The sequence below is a fragment of the Saccopteryx leptura genome, chromosome 6 (assembly GCF_036850995.1).
Source record: "Saccopteryx leptura isolate mSacLep1 chromosome 6, mSacLep1_pri_phased_curated, whole genome shotgun sequence".
NCBI lineage: Eukaryota > Metazoa > Chordata > Mammalia > Chiroptera > Emballonuridae > Saccopteryx > Saccopteryx leptura.
This window is the reverse complement of record NC_089508.1, coordinates 172,425,274-172,443,723: the sequence shown is the minus strand read 5'-3', so window position 1 is coordinate 172,443,723 and position 18,450 is coordinate 172,425,274. Positions and strand designations below refer to the sequence as shown.

General features: G+C 49.2%; 2 protein-coding genes across 4 annotated transcripts in view; one reads left to right on the top strand and one right to left on the bottom strand.

Moving 5' to 3' along the window:
* The window catches only part of CCDC69 (coiled-coil domain containing 69), a 35,922-nt gene extending 33,336 nt beyond the window's left edge, over window positions 1–2,586 (top strand). The window contains exons 9-10 of one of the 3 annotated variants that reach the window (XR_010752013.1): window positions 286–1,390; window positions 1,430–2,586. Coding sequence is in view for 1 of the 3 variants with exons in the window: in XM_066388200.1 (XP_066244297.1) it covers window positions 286–463 (178 nt within the window). In the remaining 2 variants the exon portion in view is untranslated. Of the gene's footprint in view, window positions 1–285 lie in introns of all 3 variants that reach the window. The other 2 variants (XR_010752014.1, XM_066388200.1) reach the window with 2 other exon arrangements.
* LOC136407769 (platelet-derived growth factor receptor-like protein) lies at window positions 1,963–17,414 on the bottom strand. The gene is made up of 6 exons (XM_066388201.1): window positions 17,337–17,414; window positions 10,243–10,585; window positions 9,253–9,404; window positions 7,508–7,801; window positions 6,891–7,030; window positions 1,963–3,491 (listed from the first exon to the last, which is right to left on the bottom strand). The coding sequence occupies exons 1-6, from the start codon at window positions 17,392–17,394 to the stop codon at window positions 3,276–3,278; spliced, it is 1,203 nt and encodes a 400-aa protein (XP_066244298.1). The 5' UTR covers window positions 17,395–17,414; the 3' UTR covers window positions 1,963–3,275.
* Between the last annotated feature and the right edge of the window lie 1,036 nt (window positions 17,415–18,450).

Genomic DNA, 18,450 nt, shown 5'->3' with positions numbered 1-18,450 from the left:
CCCATTTTACAAATGAGGAAACGGAAATTTGACAAAAGTAAGTAACTTGTCCAAGGACACACAGCTTTTTGATGGGGCACATTTGAACCCAGAGCTGTCTGCCTGTGAGGGCCATGCTTTTTGGTCAACAGATCACCTCTTGCATTCACGGGGGCAAGACAGGGTGGTGGGGGACCCTGGAGCAGGCTGGTGGCCCATCTGCGGATGGCACCCTAGGGGCACGGGTTGGTCTCTACGGTCCCGGAGACCCTGACGGGCCACCCTGGCCTCTGTCTCCATCCACAGGCAGCTCTCAGAGGACCTGCTTCTCGCCCACGAGGCCCTGGAGAAGGAGTCGCAGTTAAGGCGACAGCTCCAGCAAGAGAAGGAGGAGCTGCTGTACCGGGTCCTTGGGGCTGATGCCTCCCCCGCCTTCCCTCTGGCCTCAGTCACCCCCACTGAGGTCTCCTTCCTGGCCACATAGGCTCCAGGCCTGGACAACCATGACACCTGTGGTCACAGCTCCCTCTCCAGGACTTTCCAGAGAAGACAGCAGGAGCCTCTCGTTCTGTTCCCAGGAGGGGACGAGGGCAGGAGTGAGATGGGAGCCAGGGTGTGTGCCCAGTGAGCCCCGGGGGCTTGGGCCACGTGGAATCACCCAGGGGGCTTTAGGGGCCCCCAAAGGCCTTCTCTTGAGTTGGCCCAGGAAGCAAGTAAGGGGAGTCTTTTCCTCCCCCACCCTTCAAATCAGGGAGTTTAGAGGCTTTTCCCAGGGGGAGCCTGTGCCACTTTGACCATTGGACAAAGAGGACACAAGCCCTGGCCCTAATTTGTCAGCTTTGCTGCCAGCTCGTCAGCCTACCCCTGGATGCCCCCACTTCTGCCCTGGCCTTCTCTGAGCCGCAGTTGACTGTTCCTCTAAATGATGGGGGGACAGAACAAATGACTCTTACGTCACCACATAGTCCCATTCTAGGGTTGTCTGAAGGGCAGACTAGGAACTGGGGGAGGGGAGGAAGTGGGCCAAACCCTAGGAATTAACTGGGGAAGGTGAGTGGCTGGGAGGGTCACTGGAGACCCTTGGGGCTGGCAGTGCCGGGGGCCAACCCAGCCCAGGCAGCGGATGGGCAGGGCGTCAGCTGTGCCACCGCTCCTGGTCCCAGAGCCTGGTCCCCGGTCCTAGAGCCTGGTCCCCGGTCCCAGAGCCTGGTCCCTGGTCCCAGAGCCTGGTCCCTGGTCCCAGAGCCTGGTCCCTGTCCCAGAGCCTGCTCCCTGGTCCCAGAGCCTGCTCCCTGTCCCAGAGCCTGGTCCCTGGTCCCAGAGCCTGGTCCCTGTCCCAGAGCCTGCTCCCTGGTCCCAGAGCCTGCTCCCTGTCCCAGAGCCTGGTCCCCGGTCCCAGAGCCTGCTCCCTGTCCCAGAGCCTGCTCCCTGTCCCAGAGCCTGCTCCCAGGTCCCAGAGCCTGCTCCCTGTCCCAGAGCCTGCTCCCTGTCCCAGAGCCTGGTCCCCGGTCCCAGAGCCTGGTCCCCGGTCCCAGAGCCTGGTCCCTGATCCCAGAGCCTGGTCCCAGAGCCTGCTCCCTGGTCCCAGAGCCTGGTCCCTGTCCCAGAGCCTGGTCCCTGTCCCAGAGCCTGGTCGACCCGGTGGTTATGGCCAGAGCTCCGCTTCCTTGACCAGGTAAAGCTCACTCCTCAGCCCTCCGGACCCCCACAGTCTCAGTGCCACGAGGGCACGGGGGGGGGGGGGCCGCCTGGTGGGTGTGAGCCCACTCCACAGCCAAAGCTGGAACCTCATCTCTGGACAGATGAGGAAACCTACCTAGGTGGGGCCCACAAAGCCAGGACCGGGACCGGGACCTCCTCCGTCATCCAGGTCTTGCGTTTTTTCCTTCTCCTCAGGCTCTGGGCAGATCAGAACTGTGATGGTCCTTCTCCTCCTTCCTCTATATGGCCCCCACCCACTTCCGGTCTCTCTTTTACGCCTCCTCACACCTTAACTCCTTCTATCACCCCTGACCCCAGGCTGCTAGGACCTGGCCCCCTGCTCCCCTACCAGTGTGAAAGGGAGGCTGGAGTAACTCACCTCAGCAGGCCTGTTCAGCTCTGACATTCTCAGGAAGCTTCGGGTCAGCTGGAGGCTATAATAATAACCTTCCCTTGCACAGAGCATTTTAATTAAATGCTTTCAGATACACCTCCTTCGAAAGATCCTTGCAGCAGTTTCTTCCCCTCTTCAGCAGTTGGAGATCTCAGGAGCCAAAGGGCCCCCAGCTCTAGCCCCAGCCCTGGGCCAGCATGTAGGGAAAGTTAGTTCCCTAGTAGCAAGCCTCCCTCCATCGTCCCAGACTGCCTTCTGCATCCGTTTCTAGTTCTGGGAGGTCAGCAGGGCTAGGGGAGGACGGAGCTCCGGCCGTGGGCAAACAGGTCATCCAGGAACCCCGGCTGGCTCTGGAGTGAATAACAGACGTACTTCTTCGCGCAACTTTCCCCAAAGTCTGTCCGGGATACGCTAGTTCATTGGACATTGATAGATACAACCAAGAAAAGAATTGGTGGCCAAGTAATTTGAGAAACTCTAGGTTCAATCAAATTAAACATTTGCAAACTGCAGGATTTCTCAGAGCCTTTAATATGCTAACGTACATTGCAAATTCCCAAGAAAGAAGCAAAAGATTCAGCATTTCCTAAACTTCGTTGACTAAGTTTCAGAGCACTTTAGGCTGCAGAATGCCCTTTAGAAAGCAGCGTTTTAATGGGAGGGACTGGGCTGGAAAAGGAGCAAGTTGTGGGGAGTAGGGTTTCCCCCATGTAGCCTGTGGTGGATACGAGGAGATCAGCTGCGGTCATAGCCTCACCCGGGGCAGCCAAGCTATGGAAACCAAATAGAATGCACAGTAGTATTCATTTGGCCTCTGTTTTGTTGGGAGAGGGAGGAGGTGGGTTGTCATGACGACCTCTGCTGTGGTAGCCATCTTTGAGGAGTAAGTCCTGGGGCCGGGGTGACAGCGCAGGTTCTGGGCTCCCTCGGGTGCTGGTGCCACATTGGCCATAGCTTTGCCCAGCCTCGGGACCCAGGGGTGGGATAGAAGCTGGCCACCAGAACAGGTCAGGGCTTGGAGTGAGGCGGTGAGGTTGAGATGAGGGGTACAAGGTAGGGGAAAGTATAAGGGGTGAAGGCTAAGTTTCTTTCTGCCCTGTGGGGGCACCTCCTTGGCATAAAACACACCAAAGTCCAGAAAGTTTGCTACTTCTGCTTCTGCCCACTGCTCCATTCCTGGATGCCTGCAGCCAGGGAGGAGCTAGGAAGAGGCCGGGGAGACACGAGGGCTTTGGGTCACATGGACCCTGGTGGTGGCAGTCCCAGTACCCTGAAGGTTGGTGGCCCGGCAGGTATAGATGCCAGCATCCCCAGCCCGGGCCTCTTCCACATACAGGGTGCTCCCTGCCTCCTGCTGTACTTGGCCCTCCTGGTGTACCACGTCGGCCCGCTCGCTGACGTAGGGGGGTCGGCCCAGCTGTAGGGAGAAAAGATACCCGCCTGTCAGCTTCTCCAAATGTCATCTCCGACTCAAACACCAGCATGCAGTAAGAGGCACCATGTGTCCTTTAGAGAAAGAGGAAGTGGCTTGCCTAAGATCATACCCCTGTATCAGAGCACCTGGAAGGCCAGGTTCTTTGTGGGAAATGTGAAGCTTCTCGGGTCCCTGGGGAATGGCTGGGGTCTCCTCCCTACCCAGGGAGATGCAGGGAGTGACTCGGCCCAGAGTAGCACTCCCAGGGTGAGTTTTGTGGTACCCGGGTTCTGTGGGGATGTTAATGGCTATTCCTTCCCCAAATAGAGGAAGTGGGGGACCCATTATCAAAATTGTCTGGGAAACAGAGTCAAGCAAAGTTAAATTGGAGAGACTCAGACTATCGAGTCTGTCGTGTGTGCAGGTGGGTTTTGAATTTCCAAGGTAGGTGATGGTTTTATAAGAGGCAGTGTTTTCCTAAGAACGAACACCTTGTTTTTGACAGGGTGAGGGGTGGTATTCTACCATTCCAAGGAACATGTTTGGGGAGATGCTGGCAGAGTGAAACCATGGTCTCCCAACCATCGGCATGTTCTTTTCCCCTTGTTGGGTCTCGGCTTCCACTTTTCACAAGAAGGAGAATGACCCCCCCAATATTTCTATGTCCTAAAGCCTTCATGGGTGGGATTCACCTTCATCACATTTTTGCTGGGTCCAGCCTTCCCTCCAAGGCTCATGTCACATTCCAACTCTTTTAAAAAGCCCTTTTAAGTATTAATATTTCTAAAGTACCTGACTAGGCGGTGGCACAGTGGATAGAGCCTTGGACTGGGATGTGGAGGACCCAGGTTTGAGACCCCGAGCTCGCCAGCTTGAGCGTGAGCTCATCTGGTTTGAGCAAGGCTCACCAGCTTGAGCCCAAGGTCGCTAGCTCAAGCAAGGGGTCACTTGGTCTGCTGTAGCCCCCCCCCCCCCCGTCAAGACACATATGAGAAATCAATCAATGAACAACTAAAGAACCGCAACGAAAAATTGATGTTTCTCATCTCTCTTCCTTCCTGTCTGTTCCTATCTGCTCCTCTCTCTGAATCTCTCTGTCTCTCCCACAAGAAAAAAAAAAAGATTCCTAAAGTGATATCTCCGTCTTGGCAGAGTGACAATACTCCTTTGTTTCTACCTTAAATTTACAAGTTGGACATTATAACTTAAAGGGTCCCAGGTCAACACACAAACACACCTGAAAAATCCACTATTGGGACACCAGAGGTGGGTGTATTGGGATGAGTAGGAGAGGTGGATGGGGAAGGACAGGAATGGTGGCAACAGATGCAGTTAGGTTCCCACTGCAACTCCAGCGAGCAAGGTAGTGGTGGGAGAGTCACTGCAGCCCTCACACTAGGGCCTGGAGGGTAAGAGGGGCAGAAGCACTTTCCCTCCGGGAACAGGCATCTTACTTCCCTTCTCCCCATCATGGCAGAGATGGGTAGAAGTGGCTGGGAAGCCTTATCCAACACAGTAGTGCCAACAGCCATTGCTGGCAAGGGGGCAGAAATGTGAGATCATGAATTTACTTCCCTTGCCCAACCAATCCCAGTCTTCTGGGAGGCATCTCACTCCCACTAGAGGCAGTAAGATGCCTCCAAAAACTCAGCAGTCAGTGTGGCCACTAGTGAAAAGCAGGTAGCTCTGGGAGCTCACAAAATCCATTCTCCACCATCTACCATATTCCCTCACCACAATGGTCATGCCCTGTAATCAAGACAGTCTGGTCACAGAGGAGACAGCCATCATCCCAAAGGATATACAGCATTTTCCTCAACCTAAACGATGCTATTCCACTACTAGCCCAGAAGTGCAAATGGTTTAGGTAAGAGAAAAGAAAAGCTTGTGCTATCACAATATCTACTGGAAAACGAAAGTACCCTACCTAGCGACATGCTGAATTGTTGAGAGCAAAACAATATCTAAACAACAGAAGAGTTTCCTGCCTCAAATGTGCAGGCAGAGAAACAATCCATCAAGTACCGTAAACAACCAAGGTAACCTGGGAGTACAGGAAGAAAATGAGAAGTCTCCAGAAACCAAACTTAAAGTCACGGAGGACTGTGATTTAAATGACCACAGATTTGAGATTGCAATTTTGAAGAAACTCAACAATGTACAAGAAAACTCAGAAAGGCAGTTAAACGAGCCAGGATTAAATCAAAAGTCATGTTTTATCAAAGAGGTTGAAACTACAAAAAAAAAAAATTCTGGAGCTGAAGAACTCAAATAAATGAGATGTGGAAGGTACCAGAGAACATTGGAAATAGAGTAGATCAGATGGAAGAGAGAATCAGTGATCTTGAAGATAGAAATCTAGAAATAACCCAGAAGGAAGAAGAGAGAAAACTAAGAGTTTTAAAAAATGAAAGCACTCTACAAGAGCTATCTGACTACATTAGAAAGAACCCCTAGGGATAATAAGTATACCAGAAAGAGAAGAGAGGGAAAGAAACAGAAAGCCTACTCAATGAAATAATAATGATAATTTACCAAATCTATGAAAATAACTAGAATTTAGAATTGAGGGAAATAAAAGGACACATAATTATACCAACATAAAAAGACCTTCTCCAAGACACATTTTATTAAAAAATCAATGACAAACATTTTTCAAGGCAGAAAAGGACTATAACTTACAAAGGAAACCCCATTAGATTATTATTAAATTTCTCAATAGAAGCATTATAAGACTCTCTTATATGAATATAAGAGAGTAGAAGGACATATTCAAAATGTTGAAAGAGGAGAACTATCATCCAAGGATCTGTCTCATCCAGCAAAGTTATTTTTTAGATATGAAGGAGACATAAAGGCTTTCCCAGGCAAACAAAAGCTGAGAGAATTTGCTACCACAAGCTCTACATTATAAGAAATGCTGGAGGGAGCTCTTTTACCAGAAACAGAAAAACAAAAGTATACAAAGCTTCGAGTAAGATGACTAACAGAAGCAAGAAAATGCTCAAGCCCCATTTTTGTGTGATCTGGGCTGGTTTGGTCTCAGCTTGAATGTCACCTCAGAGAAGACATCTTAAGCACACCTGATCACATTCCTGTTTTACCCTTGATGTATCTCGTAGTATTCCCCAGACAGTCTTGCTTGTTCACGTCCCACTCCCCATTTAGACTGTAGTTAGCTCGTAGAGGGCAAAAGCCATCTCTCTTGTTGGCTCATTGTAGTCTCAGCACCTAGTACAGTGTCTGGCATGTGATGGGTGTTCAAAATTATTGTTGGGTAAATTAGCAAAGTATAACCTGAGAGCTCTATTTGACAAATGAGGAAACAGGCCCAGAAAAGGAAAGCGACTTGCCCAAGGTCAACACACTACCACTGTGTACCTCCTCTTACCCTCGGCTTACCTTCTGCCCTGGATATTGCCAAGTGAAGTCCACAGCAATCTCTGGCTCACTCAGAACTGTGCAGGTCACGCTGAAGTTCTCTCCCAGTAGGACCGATGTTGCTGAAGCTTGGATGGTGGGTTTGGGAGATGAAGATGGGTCTGCCATGGAGAGGATGGGATAAAAGTGGGGGAAAACATTGAATTGGTTGTTATAATGATTGAATGGAATGAGTGAAATGGTTAAATTGGTAGAGGATGAATGAATAGTGGAGGTGGTTGAATTGATAGAGGATGTGCGAATGGGTATAATGAATTAATAGAGGATGGGTAGATGATGGAACAGTTGATCTGATGGAGGATGGGTGAATATAGTGGTTGATTTGAGGGAGGATGAATGAATAATGTGACTTGATTAAGACTAAGAGGATGGACAGAAAGGTTGACCTGGTGTAGGCTAGCTCAATAGCTAATTGGCTGGCTATTTCTGAACAAGACAGTTTAATACACAGTGTTGTTGACAGGTGGTTGGTGGTTTGGAGCTCCATATCCACAGACCCCAAACCTGAGGTTCCCAAAGGAGGCATCCCTCCCCATTTTCTCCCCTGCCCTCCCACCCAGAACACTAGGTTCACGCACATTTGATGAAGATCAGCATGTACTTGGTAGAGATTTGTCTCATGCCTCCTAGGCTGGCCAAACAGAAGAGGGAGCCCGCCAAGGAGGCTCGGGGCCGGTGGATGGTGAAGCCCTTCTTCACATCGAAGGAGATGTCTGTCCCGTCCACAGGGACCTCCTCTGGGGGGAACTCTCGATGCAGTGTCACCTGGGCCAGGGGGTTGGTCACCTGGCAGGGAAGTAGGACTGGTTGATGGCTGCGTAACTGCACCACCTCATAATAATTCTCTGTGGGGACAAAGAGCTCTTCTGGGTCTGGGAAGGAAGGAGGGAAAGAGAAGAATGAACATGGGACAGATTTACTGTTTCCTGCTGCTCTATCCCACTCATGAGCATGGGATCCCTTGTGGGGACTTGAAATCCCACTTTCCCTGCCCATTCCCATTCTCCACATTCCTTCCTCTCTGGTAAGGGGTTCTGGACTGGGGGCTGAAGACCAGCCTGCTAGTTCCAGCTTCTGTCATTAGCTTGCTGTGCATCTTAAACAAATCTCTTTTCCTCTCTGGTCTTTAGTGTCTTCATTTGTACAATGAGGGGATTCAAATGGCTTGGGCTCTAAGGGTCCTTCTATGTGAAAAGCATTACAGGAAGTACTGAACTTGAAGTTGAGGTTTCTGGTTTGATTCCCAGTCCTGCCACCCACTAGCCGTGGGATCTTAAGCAAATCATTTTCTTCCTCTGAGCCTTGGTTCTTGTATGTCAAGTAGGAGCGATAATCCCATTCTGGCCTACTTTGCAGAGCTGATAAGAAGCAAATGGGATACCGGATATGAAGCACCAGGCCTGTGGGAGGCACACATTCATCAAACTCTTTCAAGGTACTTTCAGCAACACAGTCTCAGGTCAGATTCTTGGGTGCACAATGGTGCAGTGAGTAGAAATTATCTGGGGACCAGCTTTCTAGAGCAGTGCTGTCCAATAGAACTTTCTGTCTTGATGTAAATGTTCTGTACTTGTGCTTTCTAATATGTAACCACTAGCCACATGTGACTATTGGGCATTTCTAATATAGCTAGTGCATTTAGGGGATTTTAAGCTTTATTTCATTTTAATCAACTTAGGTTTAAATAGCCACATCCATTTGGTAACTTTGTGTTGAATGAAATAGCTCTAGGGTTAGACTAATGCAATGGTTAACTTCGGCTGAACATTAGAATCACCTGAGGTGATTTGAAAATAACCAATTTCTGGGCACCACCTCCAGACCAAGTAAACTAGAACCCTTCTGGGGGCAGGGAGAGAATCAGTAGGTTTAAAGTTTCACAGGTGACCCTAGTGGACAATCAGAGTTGAGAAGCACTGACCACTAGGTCCCAAATCTTCCTAAAGAGGGGACTCGTTGGCATTCCAGACTTTATCCAGATTTAATGAGCATGAGGCCCAGAAACCTGTTTTTAACAGGTTTCCAGGTGACACTGAGTCAAGGGCAAGAGCCTCTAGATTGGGCAATCGTTACTGTTATAGTTGGATTTGAGTAAGGGAGATGATTCTAGAAGAGTCATCTGTTTTCTCGTGGAACAAAGAGGGACTCCTCAATTCTATGTGGAATTAGCCATAGAATCCCAGAATGCCACAAGAAGGATCTTGGAGAACCACTCGCGCCATTCCCTCATTTTACAGGTGGGACTAAGGGGAAAGACTTCGGACAGTCTTGTTTGGAGGATTTTCTCGGACCGAGGTTCCTGGAGGCCCTGACTCCAGGGCACCTGTGAAGAAGATGAAGGTCCTTCCCTGGCGGTCCTCGCCTTCTGTGCAGGCGGCGTCCTGGCAGTCTCGAGCCCAGCAGCTGTATTCCCCTGTGTCCGCGCCCGTGGAGTTCACCAGCTGTAACCGACTGTGCTGGTTGAAGTGCTTGATTCTGAAAGACAGTCGGTGGGGGCAGGAGATGGGGACGGCTTGCGACACCTAGCAGCAGCATTTGGTTGGTTGACTGTCCTCCCAACTTCCATCACTCCACCCACCCAGCTGCCCTTTCCCAGTGGAGCTGTCAGGGTTTGTGTTGGCCCCACCCACATTTTCTGATTGGCTCGCCTATCCCACACACAACTTCTTATTGGTCCATCTACCCATTGGCCTTGCCCACGCACTGCAAATGGAATCCCCCCAACTCCTTTGACTCCTTCCTTGTATCCCTTTGGTCAGATCAGCAAATTCCCTCTGAGCACCTCCACCTGTCAAAGATAGGCAGAGTCCCTGGAAATCTCATGTTAAGAGACTAAATTGAGAGAAAGAAGATAAATCTTCTGAACTCAGTTTTATACCCCAGCCTCTGACTTTCTTCTGAACGTGGGTGGGCAATGCTGGTGGGGCCAGCTTTGTCTGTATTCCTGGCTTTCCTAGGATGGTGCCGTGACAAACGGGTGGCCGACAGCTGGACACGCAGCCTCTTCTGCCTCACCACTGCCACCTTTCTCCCTAAGGGCACTATTTGCTGCCCCCAGAATTGACTTGCCAGGATTGTGGGGAGCCTCATCTCCCATTCTGTAAAATCACTATGCTTCTGATGGGTCTTATGAGCTCATCTTACTGTTCCTTTTAGATGCCTGTAAGTTATACGTAACGGGGATGCCCAGGGTGCGTCCCGGGCCATTTTAATCCCTGTAGAAACTGTTTAGGGCTAATAAACTGCTGCCCAACATCCTCTGACCCACTCCTGGAGCCACTCATGCTGTCGTAGGAGTTCGTCCACCCCATACCTGAGGCGTCCCTCACCCTCCTCTTCCAGGTACGTAGGCACCTTCCAGTGGACCACCTTTCCCCGGCAGCGCAGCTCCAGGGGCTCCCCAGCCCGCAGGCTCAGAGAGTCCCCCACCTTCTGGAAGCGGCCCCTCCCTACCACCTGGGTCAGGATGGAGGTGGTCAGGGGGCTGGGAGCTGCAGCCTCCACAGGAATCTTCTTCTGCAGGGACTTCTGTTTCCCTTCTGATTTGGGTTTTCTCCTGCCTGAGGCTCCTGAGGGCTTCACCTCACCAGAGCTGGCTGCTTCGATGTCTTTTTTCCCCTGAGCCTTTGGAGTTCTGCCACGCTCCTGGATTTCAGCTGCAGGGGAGATAGGATGGACCTGGGGTCACCAGTCTTCACCATTTGCCTCCAATTCTTGGGTGCTTTCCTCACCCCAGCAGTTGATAGAATCTCAGAGCTCTGTTAGGACCTCTTACGCTTATTACTACTACTACTACACAAGCAATTGTCACTCTTCGGGGGAAAATATAAAATACAGACAAATCAAGAAAAAAATTTGCCCCAAAACTTACCATCTAGAGATAACCACCATGAATATTTGCAGCACATTTCTATATGGCTATTTTAATGCAGATATTTTAAATATATACAATATAATACATATCTTTAATCTGAATTTTCAGTTAGTAATATGTTTTGATTATCATTTCATGTCCAAAAAAAATGTACACCAACACTTTTAATGAGTTGTATAGTATTCCATAGTAGGGATGTATCATGATTTCTTTTCATTGTTGGGTATTTGACCAAAATAAATAATTTTGCAAGCATCATCTTGTACATACACCTTTATTCAGATTACTTCTTTAAAATGAATTTTTTAGAAGTTGAACTGCTGGTGGGCTATGCAAGGGAACTTACACATTTTCTTTTCCAAGTTGCCACCAATATTTTAACACCTTCTAAAGCATTCTCCAAAAGAGGTTGCTTAACCTGCACTTAGATGTGTCTAGGGATGGGGAGCTCAGTATTTAATAATACCAATAGCTACTGCCTAACCAGGCATTGGCGCAATGGATAGAGCGTCGGACTGGGATGTGGAGGACCCAGGTTTGAGACCCTGAGGTCACCAGCTTGAGCGCGGGCTCATCTGGTTGAGCAAAAGCTCACCAGCTTGGACCCAAGGTCGCTGGCTTGAGCAAGGGGTTACTCAGTCTGCTGTAGCGCCACGGTCAAGGCACATATGAGAAAGCAATCAATGAACAACTAAGGTGTCGCAACAAAAAACTAATGATTGATGCTTCTCATCTCTCTCCATTCCTGTCTGTCTGTCCCTATCTATTAATATTTCTGTCTCTGTAAAAAAATAAAAATAAAAAGTACCAATAGCTACTGTTGATAGTCTACAGCAGGGGTCGGGAACCTATGGCTTGCAAGCCAGATGTGGCTCTTTTGATGGCTGCATCTGGCTTGCAGACAAATCTTTAATTAAAAAAATAATAACGTTAAAAATATAAAACATTCTCTTGTGTTACAATCCATTCATTTCTTACTGCTCATGTTCATGGTTGCAGGTGGCTGGAGCCAATCACAGCTGTCCTCCAAGACAACACCAAATTTTTATTGGATAATGCGTAACGTACACGGGTCATTGTATGGCACTCACGGAATTACATTTTAAAATATGTGGCGTTCATGGCTCTCTCAGCAAAAAGTTTCCCGACCTCTGGTCTACAGTGTTTCTGGGACCATAGTAGCCCCTTTATATACATTGTCTTATTTCATCCTCTGAATGACTGCAAAGTTCATATTATTCTGATTTTACTGGCAAAGAACTTGCGGCTCCCAGAGGCTAAATTTCCCAAGGTCCAGTGTTAAGGAGTAGGAGACCTTGAACTCAAACCCAGGTCAGCCTGATCCAGAGTCCATGGTAATTCCACATTCTGGTTTAATCCTTGCCATAACCCCCAAAGGCCACCTAGTGTGCATTTATCACCCCCCTTTTACAGGTTGAGAAACTAAGCCTCAGAGAAAACAGCTGGGCTCAACATATTAATGCTGTGACCTAGAACACTGAGGTCTGTCATCTAAACACAAAGATTGTCTGAGGCGGTATCTAGGCCACTTCAGAGAAAGGAGGGTGAACCTGGGTGAGCTGACGGACTGTAGACTTCAGAGCCAGTGGTGCTGGGCTTTGCATCTCTGCTCTGCTACAAGCTAGCTGTGTGACCTTGGCCAAGCAACTCAATTTCCCTGAGCCATATTTTCTTCATTTAGAAAATGAGAACAAGAATGCCTGCCTCTCAGGACTACAGGTAACACCTCGTTTTATGGTGCTTTGCTTATTGAGCTTCAGATATTGCATTTTATACAAACCAAAAGCAAAATCCTCCACCAGCAAAAAGATGACAACCTGCTTGATTGTGATACTCACTTTATTACAGTGGCCTGGAGCCAAATGCATAATAGCTCCAAGGTCTGCCTGTATTACTTATATTAAATGAGAATATACATGAAGCACTTAGCTAAGTGCCCAGCTTATAATAGCTTAATAAATAGTCATCATGGATAGTGTATTCAATTCCGTTGTTGCTATAATAAATTGCCACCAACTTGGCCCTGGCCGGTTGGCTCAGCGGTAGAGCGTCGGCCTGGCGTGTGGGGGACCCGGGTTCGATTCCTGGCCAGGGCACATAGGAGAAGCGCCCATTTGCTTCTCCACCCCACCCCCCTCCTTCCTCTCTGTCTCTCTCTTCCCATCCCGCAGCCAAGGCTCCATTGGAGCAAAGATGGCCCGGGCGCTGGGGATGGCTCCTTGGCCTCTTCCCCAGGCGCTAGAGTGGCTCTGGTCGCGGCAGAGCGACGCCCCGGAGGGGCAGAGCATCGCCCCCTGGTGGGTAGAGCATCGCCCCTGGTGGGCGTGCTGGGTGGATCCCGGTAGGGCGCATGCGGGAGTTGGTCTGACTGTCTCTCCCCATTTCCAGCTTCAGAAAAATACAAAAAAAAAAAAAAAAAAATTGCCACCAACTTAGTGGCTTAAAAACAACACAAATTTTTCCGAGTTCTGGAGGTCAGAAGTCTGATGTGGATCTCACTGGGCTAAAATCAAGGTGTCAGCCCTCAGGGTCGCATTTCTTCTGGAGGCTCTTGGAAAATCTGTTTCCTTGACCTTCCCGGTTTCTAGAGGCTGCCCTTATTCCATGGCTATGGCCCCGTTTCTCTAGCTTCAAACCTAGCAATGCTGGACCAAGTCTTCCTCAGGCAGCCATACTATCTGGTCCTCTTGTCTAACTCCCTCTTCTACTGTGTGTGTGTGTGTGTGTGTGTGTGTGTGTGTGTGTGTGTGTGTGTGAGAGAGAGAGAGAGAGAGAGAGAGAGAGAGAGAGAGAGTCTACGGCCATACCACCCTGAACGCGCCCGATCTCGTCTGATCTCGGAAGCTAAGCAGGGTCGGGGGCCTGGTTAGTACTTGGATGGGAGAGAGAGAGAGAAAGAGAGACAGAGAGAGAGACAGATAAGGACAGACAGACAGGAAGGGAGAGATGAGAAGCATCAATTCTTCACTGTGGCACCTCAGTTGCTTTCTCATATGTGCCTTGACGGGGGAGGGGGGCGACAGCAGAGCAAGTGACCCCATTGCTCAAGCCAGCGACCTTGGGCTTTAAGCCAGCGACCTTTGGGCTAAAGCCAGTGACCATGGGGTCATGTCTATGTTCCCATGCTCAAGCCAGTGACGCCATGCTCAAGCCAGTGACCTCAGGGTTTCAAATCCGAGTCCTCCACGTCCCAGTCCAACACTCTATCCACTGTGCCACCACCTGGTCAGGCTCCCTCTTGCACTTTTTAAAAATTATTATTATTCATTTTAGAGAGGAGAGAGAGAGAGAATGGGGCAGTGGGGGAGTAGCAGGAAGCATCAACTCCCATATGTGCCTTGACCAGACAAGTGCATTTCAAACCAGTGACCTAAGTATTCCAGGTCGATGCTTTATCCACTGTGCCACCACAGGTCAAGCCTCCCTCCTCTACTTTTAAAGATGCTCATAATTACATTGGGTGAATAATCCAGAATACTCTCCCTATTTTAAGGTCAGTTAATTGGCAACTTTAATTCTATTTGCAGCCTCACCTCCTGTTTGTCATGTGAGGTTCTGGGGATTAGGATATGAATATCTTTTTCTTTTTTTTTTTGTAGTTGGAAACGGGAGGCAGTCAGACAGACTCCCACATGCGCCTGACCGGGATCCACCCGGCATGCCTACCAGGGGGCGATGCTCTGCCCATCTGGGGCGTCGCTCTGTTGCAACCAGAGCCATTCTAGCGCCTGAGGCAGAGGGCATGGAGCCATCCTCAGCGCCCGGGCCAACTTTGCTCCAATGGAGCCTTGGTTGTGGGAAGGGAAGAGAGAGAGAGAGACAGAGAGGAAGGAGAGAGGGAGGGGTGGAGAAGCAGATGGGCGCTTTTCCTGTGTGCCCTGGCCGGGGATAGAACCCGGGACTCCTGCACACCAGGCTGATGCTCTACCACTGAGCCAACCAGCCAGGGCCTAGAATATGAACATCTTTGAGAGCACATTCTGTCTACCACAAACAGTATATTTTTCAAAATACAAATATACAGCTAATGCTTTAACGGCCACACATCCATAGATGGAAGCCTTCCATGAAGCAGAAGCAAGCCAATCAGAGGGCAGGATAAGAGAGGGGCCAGGAGTACATGCTGATTCTCTGAGTGCCCTAATTGAGAGGCTGCTGTCAGAGCCGCTGGCGGGAGAAAGTCTCTGGATCCTGGGTCTAGAATCCTATTTGGTCTGGAGATGAAATCTGACCATGGGCTGGGTTAGCGTGGCTGCCAGAGCTGGGGCTGCCCTGGCCGGATCTGACAGGGCCACCACAAGCCCTGATTACAGGGTGGCAGCACACACATCTTCATTAGAAGGGGCTCCACTTCCCAGGACTGGGGCTCTGGGACCATGTGGGAAGGGGCTCTCTGGGAGTTACCGCAAAACATCTACAGCTTTGAAGCTTCTGGGCTTGCCAAGCAGACAGGTCACTTAGGCAAACTTAAGGAAAATGCCAAGTTTAAATTCAGGACCTGCTGATGGTGATAATGATCATAACTAGGCATTGTGCAGAGCACTATCCACGCATAATCTTATCTAACACTCGCAAAGCCCTACCAGAAAGCTTCCACGGATATCTCCCTTTTACAGAAGAGGAAACTGAGTGTCATGCCGTTTGCCCAAGGGATCCTGTCTGAAGCTACCAGGTTGTATTATTCACCTTGCTGTATCTAGGACTTGGTTTTTGCAATTATAAAACAGAGGTTGGACTAAACCAAAGCTTTTCATGTTTGAAAAACAAACCAACCAATAGATAAAGTCTAGATAGCAGAACCCTGTCTTGAAATATTGAAAGGTCAATAATAAAAAATAATAATAGGGCTGTTTTGGTTGAAAGCCCATCCAGCTTTTCAGTTATGGTTTCTCCTCTCTCTCCCACCCCAAGGCAGGCAATAAGACCATTCTCTTACTTCCTAGAGCATAGTTTTTAACTCCTTGGGCTAAATACCAGTAACTGTCAAGGATCCTTCTCCGTGCCAAGGCTCTAAGTGTCTGAGATCGTATCACCTCCAGTATCCCCCACCCCCAATTCTTTCTCCTCCAAATAACCCTTTAATTTCAACCATCAGCCCTTTGCTAAATTGCTGCTTTCTTGCCTGCCCCTTCCCATCCATCTGAAGCTCTCTAATTAACATCTGATAGCACCATGTGGAATATCGCCAATAGCCAGACAGCGTCTGAAGAGGAAGTCTGCGATGACACCATCTCTCCAAATTCTGTTCCAAGCCCAGCTATTCTCTTGCAAAGATACTTCTAGTCCCAACCTCTTCCTGGGATGACGGGAAGTGGAGAGACGGAGGAAAATTCTCCCTGGGGCCTCAGACTCCTCTAAGGCTCTGTCTTCTGTTAGGTTCTGGACTAGAAATCTTGCAGGCTCTGCCCCTGACGGAGTCCTCAAACTGCTGCTCTTTGTGAGCAAAATGATAGACTTTTAGAGTCAAAGAACCTAGAAATAAACACTCAGCCTTTTAGAATTATATAATCTTCATATGATCAGATATAGTCAGGTTCTTTACAATTAAGATAATATTGGTACCACTTATTGAGTGTTTATGTGCGAGGCTCCAGGCTAAACATTTATATAGATTACATCAATTTAATCCTCAGAACCACGCTCTAATTTTTTTTTTTTTTCCGAAGCTGGAAACGGGGAGGCAGTCAGACAGACTCCTGAATGCGCCCGACCGGATCCACCCGGCACGCCCACCAGGGGGCGATACTCTGCCCATCCAGGGCGTTGCTCTGTTGTGACCAGAGCCATTTTAGCGCCTGAGGCAGAGGCCATGGAGCCATCCCCAGTGCCTGGGCCATCTTTGCTCCAATGGAGCCTCGGCTGCGGGAGGGGAAGAGAGAGACAGAGAGGAAGGAGAGGGGGAGGGGTGGAGAAGTAGATGGGAGCTTCTCCTGTGTGCCCTGGCCGGGAATCAAACCCAGGACTTCCACACACCAGGCCGACGCTCTACCACTGAGCCAACCAGCCAGGGCAGAACCACTCTCTAATTTTAAGATTACTGTTATCCCCACTTTACCCCTGAATAAACTGAGTCTTAGAGATTGTTTTATTAAATCTTGCCAGCGAGTGGAGGAGCCAGGATTTGTTCTGTCAGATTTCAGTGCTGTACATGCTTGAACCACCACCCATGCATCCTAGTTATTACTAAACAAACCGATAGCCTCCGACCTTCCAATCAGAGAGGCCTGTTGGCTCTGGAAAGGGCTTGGAAGAGCACGCAGCCCATCCTTGTCATTGCACAGATGAAAAAGCTGAGCTCATGGAGGTGACAGGACGCGGCCAAGGTAGCACAGACAGTGAGTGGAGGAGGTGAGCTTAGAACTCAGCCTCCTGACACCGGGGTTCCAGCGCTCACTCCCCTTCCCCGAGCTGTGGACTGGGCACTCCAGGGGAAGGCAAAGGAGGTGGGGGCATGTCTCAGGACATCCAGGGGAGTAAAAATGATTTGCCGAGATGGAAGGAGAGGTCCATACCTGAAATGACACAGATGAGCAGGCAACCGGACAGGAAGCAGAGGGTTCTGGGGTCCATGGCAAGCCACTGGCGCTGCGATGCTGATGTGACCGTAGAAGCTGCCGGGGACAGACTGTTGGGGCTGGCAGGGTGTGAGCAGGGAAAATAGTAGCAAGAGACCCTTGGGATTCAAGGAGATGGGACCTGATTTCAAAGGCAAATCAAAGTCCTGAGTCCTGGCTTCTCCAGGACTCCAAACAAAATTCCTTTCTCTGCGTTCCCCCTCTCCAAGGTGAATGGAGCTATTCAGAGCCCTGCTCAGGAAAAAACAGTCCTGCTGCCAGCCAGGAGATGAGGGTCCAAGGGCAGACAGGCAGAGCCGGGAGGCAGCTGGAGGGGCCACTGAAGGTCACAGTAGGGTCATGGAGGAAGAGGACAGGACTATTGGAGGACAAAATAGGTGAGCAAGGCTCGAAGGGAGATGGGTCTTGAACTGGATTTAAAGCAAGGCTTAGCTACAGCTCCTGGGCCACATCTGCTGGCCACTGGCTTTTGCATCACCCGTGAGCTAAGAATGGTTTTAACATTTTTAAATGGTTAAAAAAAAAATTGTGACACATGAAAATTATATGAAATTCTAGTCTCTGTGTCTATAAATAAACTTGTATTGAAAAATGGCCATACTCACTCTCATGTGTACTGCTTTTGCACAGTGGGCTGTTTTGCACAGTGACAGCAGAATGGAGTAGTTGTGACAGTGACATGTGGCCCACAGAGCCTAAAATATTTACTTTTTAGGCCTTTTCAGAAATAAAATTGGCTACCCCTTGGCTCTAAAGGCTGGTATTTCTAAAAATCATTTTACTTAATTAAATAATTTGTAAATAGAGAGAGTTCATTCTCAAAAAAAAAAAAAAAGACAGATGAAGCTTAAAATGGTTTGACACTGTGCATATTTTTCTTAAATTTGCTTCTTTTTTCTTTTTCTAACTCAGCAGTGTGCCTGGTCCCTTATGTAGACCTACCTTAATACTTTTTAAAGTGCTACATAGTATCCCACCGTTTTCCCATTCCCTTCCTGTCCTGCAGAGCTTTGGGTGCATTCGAACTATTGCTTGTAGCTGGTGGAACCCT

Excerpts from the sequence above, each read along its gene's own strand:
- LOC136407769 (XM_066388201.1), bottom strand. The coding sequence starts at position 17,394 with ATGGACCCCAGAACCCTCTGCTTCCTGTCCGGTTGCCTGCTCATCTGT. Across the intron at positions 7,802-9,252 it reads GACCTTCATCTTCTTCACAG|ACCCAGAAGAGCTCTTTGTC; the intron begins GTGCCCTGGAGT and ends CTTCCTTCCCAG. Across the intron at positions 7,031-7,507 it reads CATGCTGATCTTCATCAAAT|ACCCATCTTCATCTCCCAAA; the intron begins GTGCGTGAACCT and ends TCTCCATGGCAG.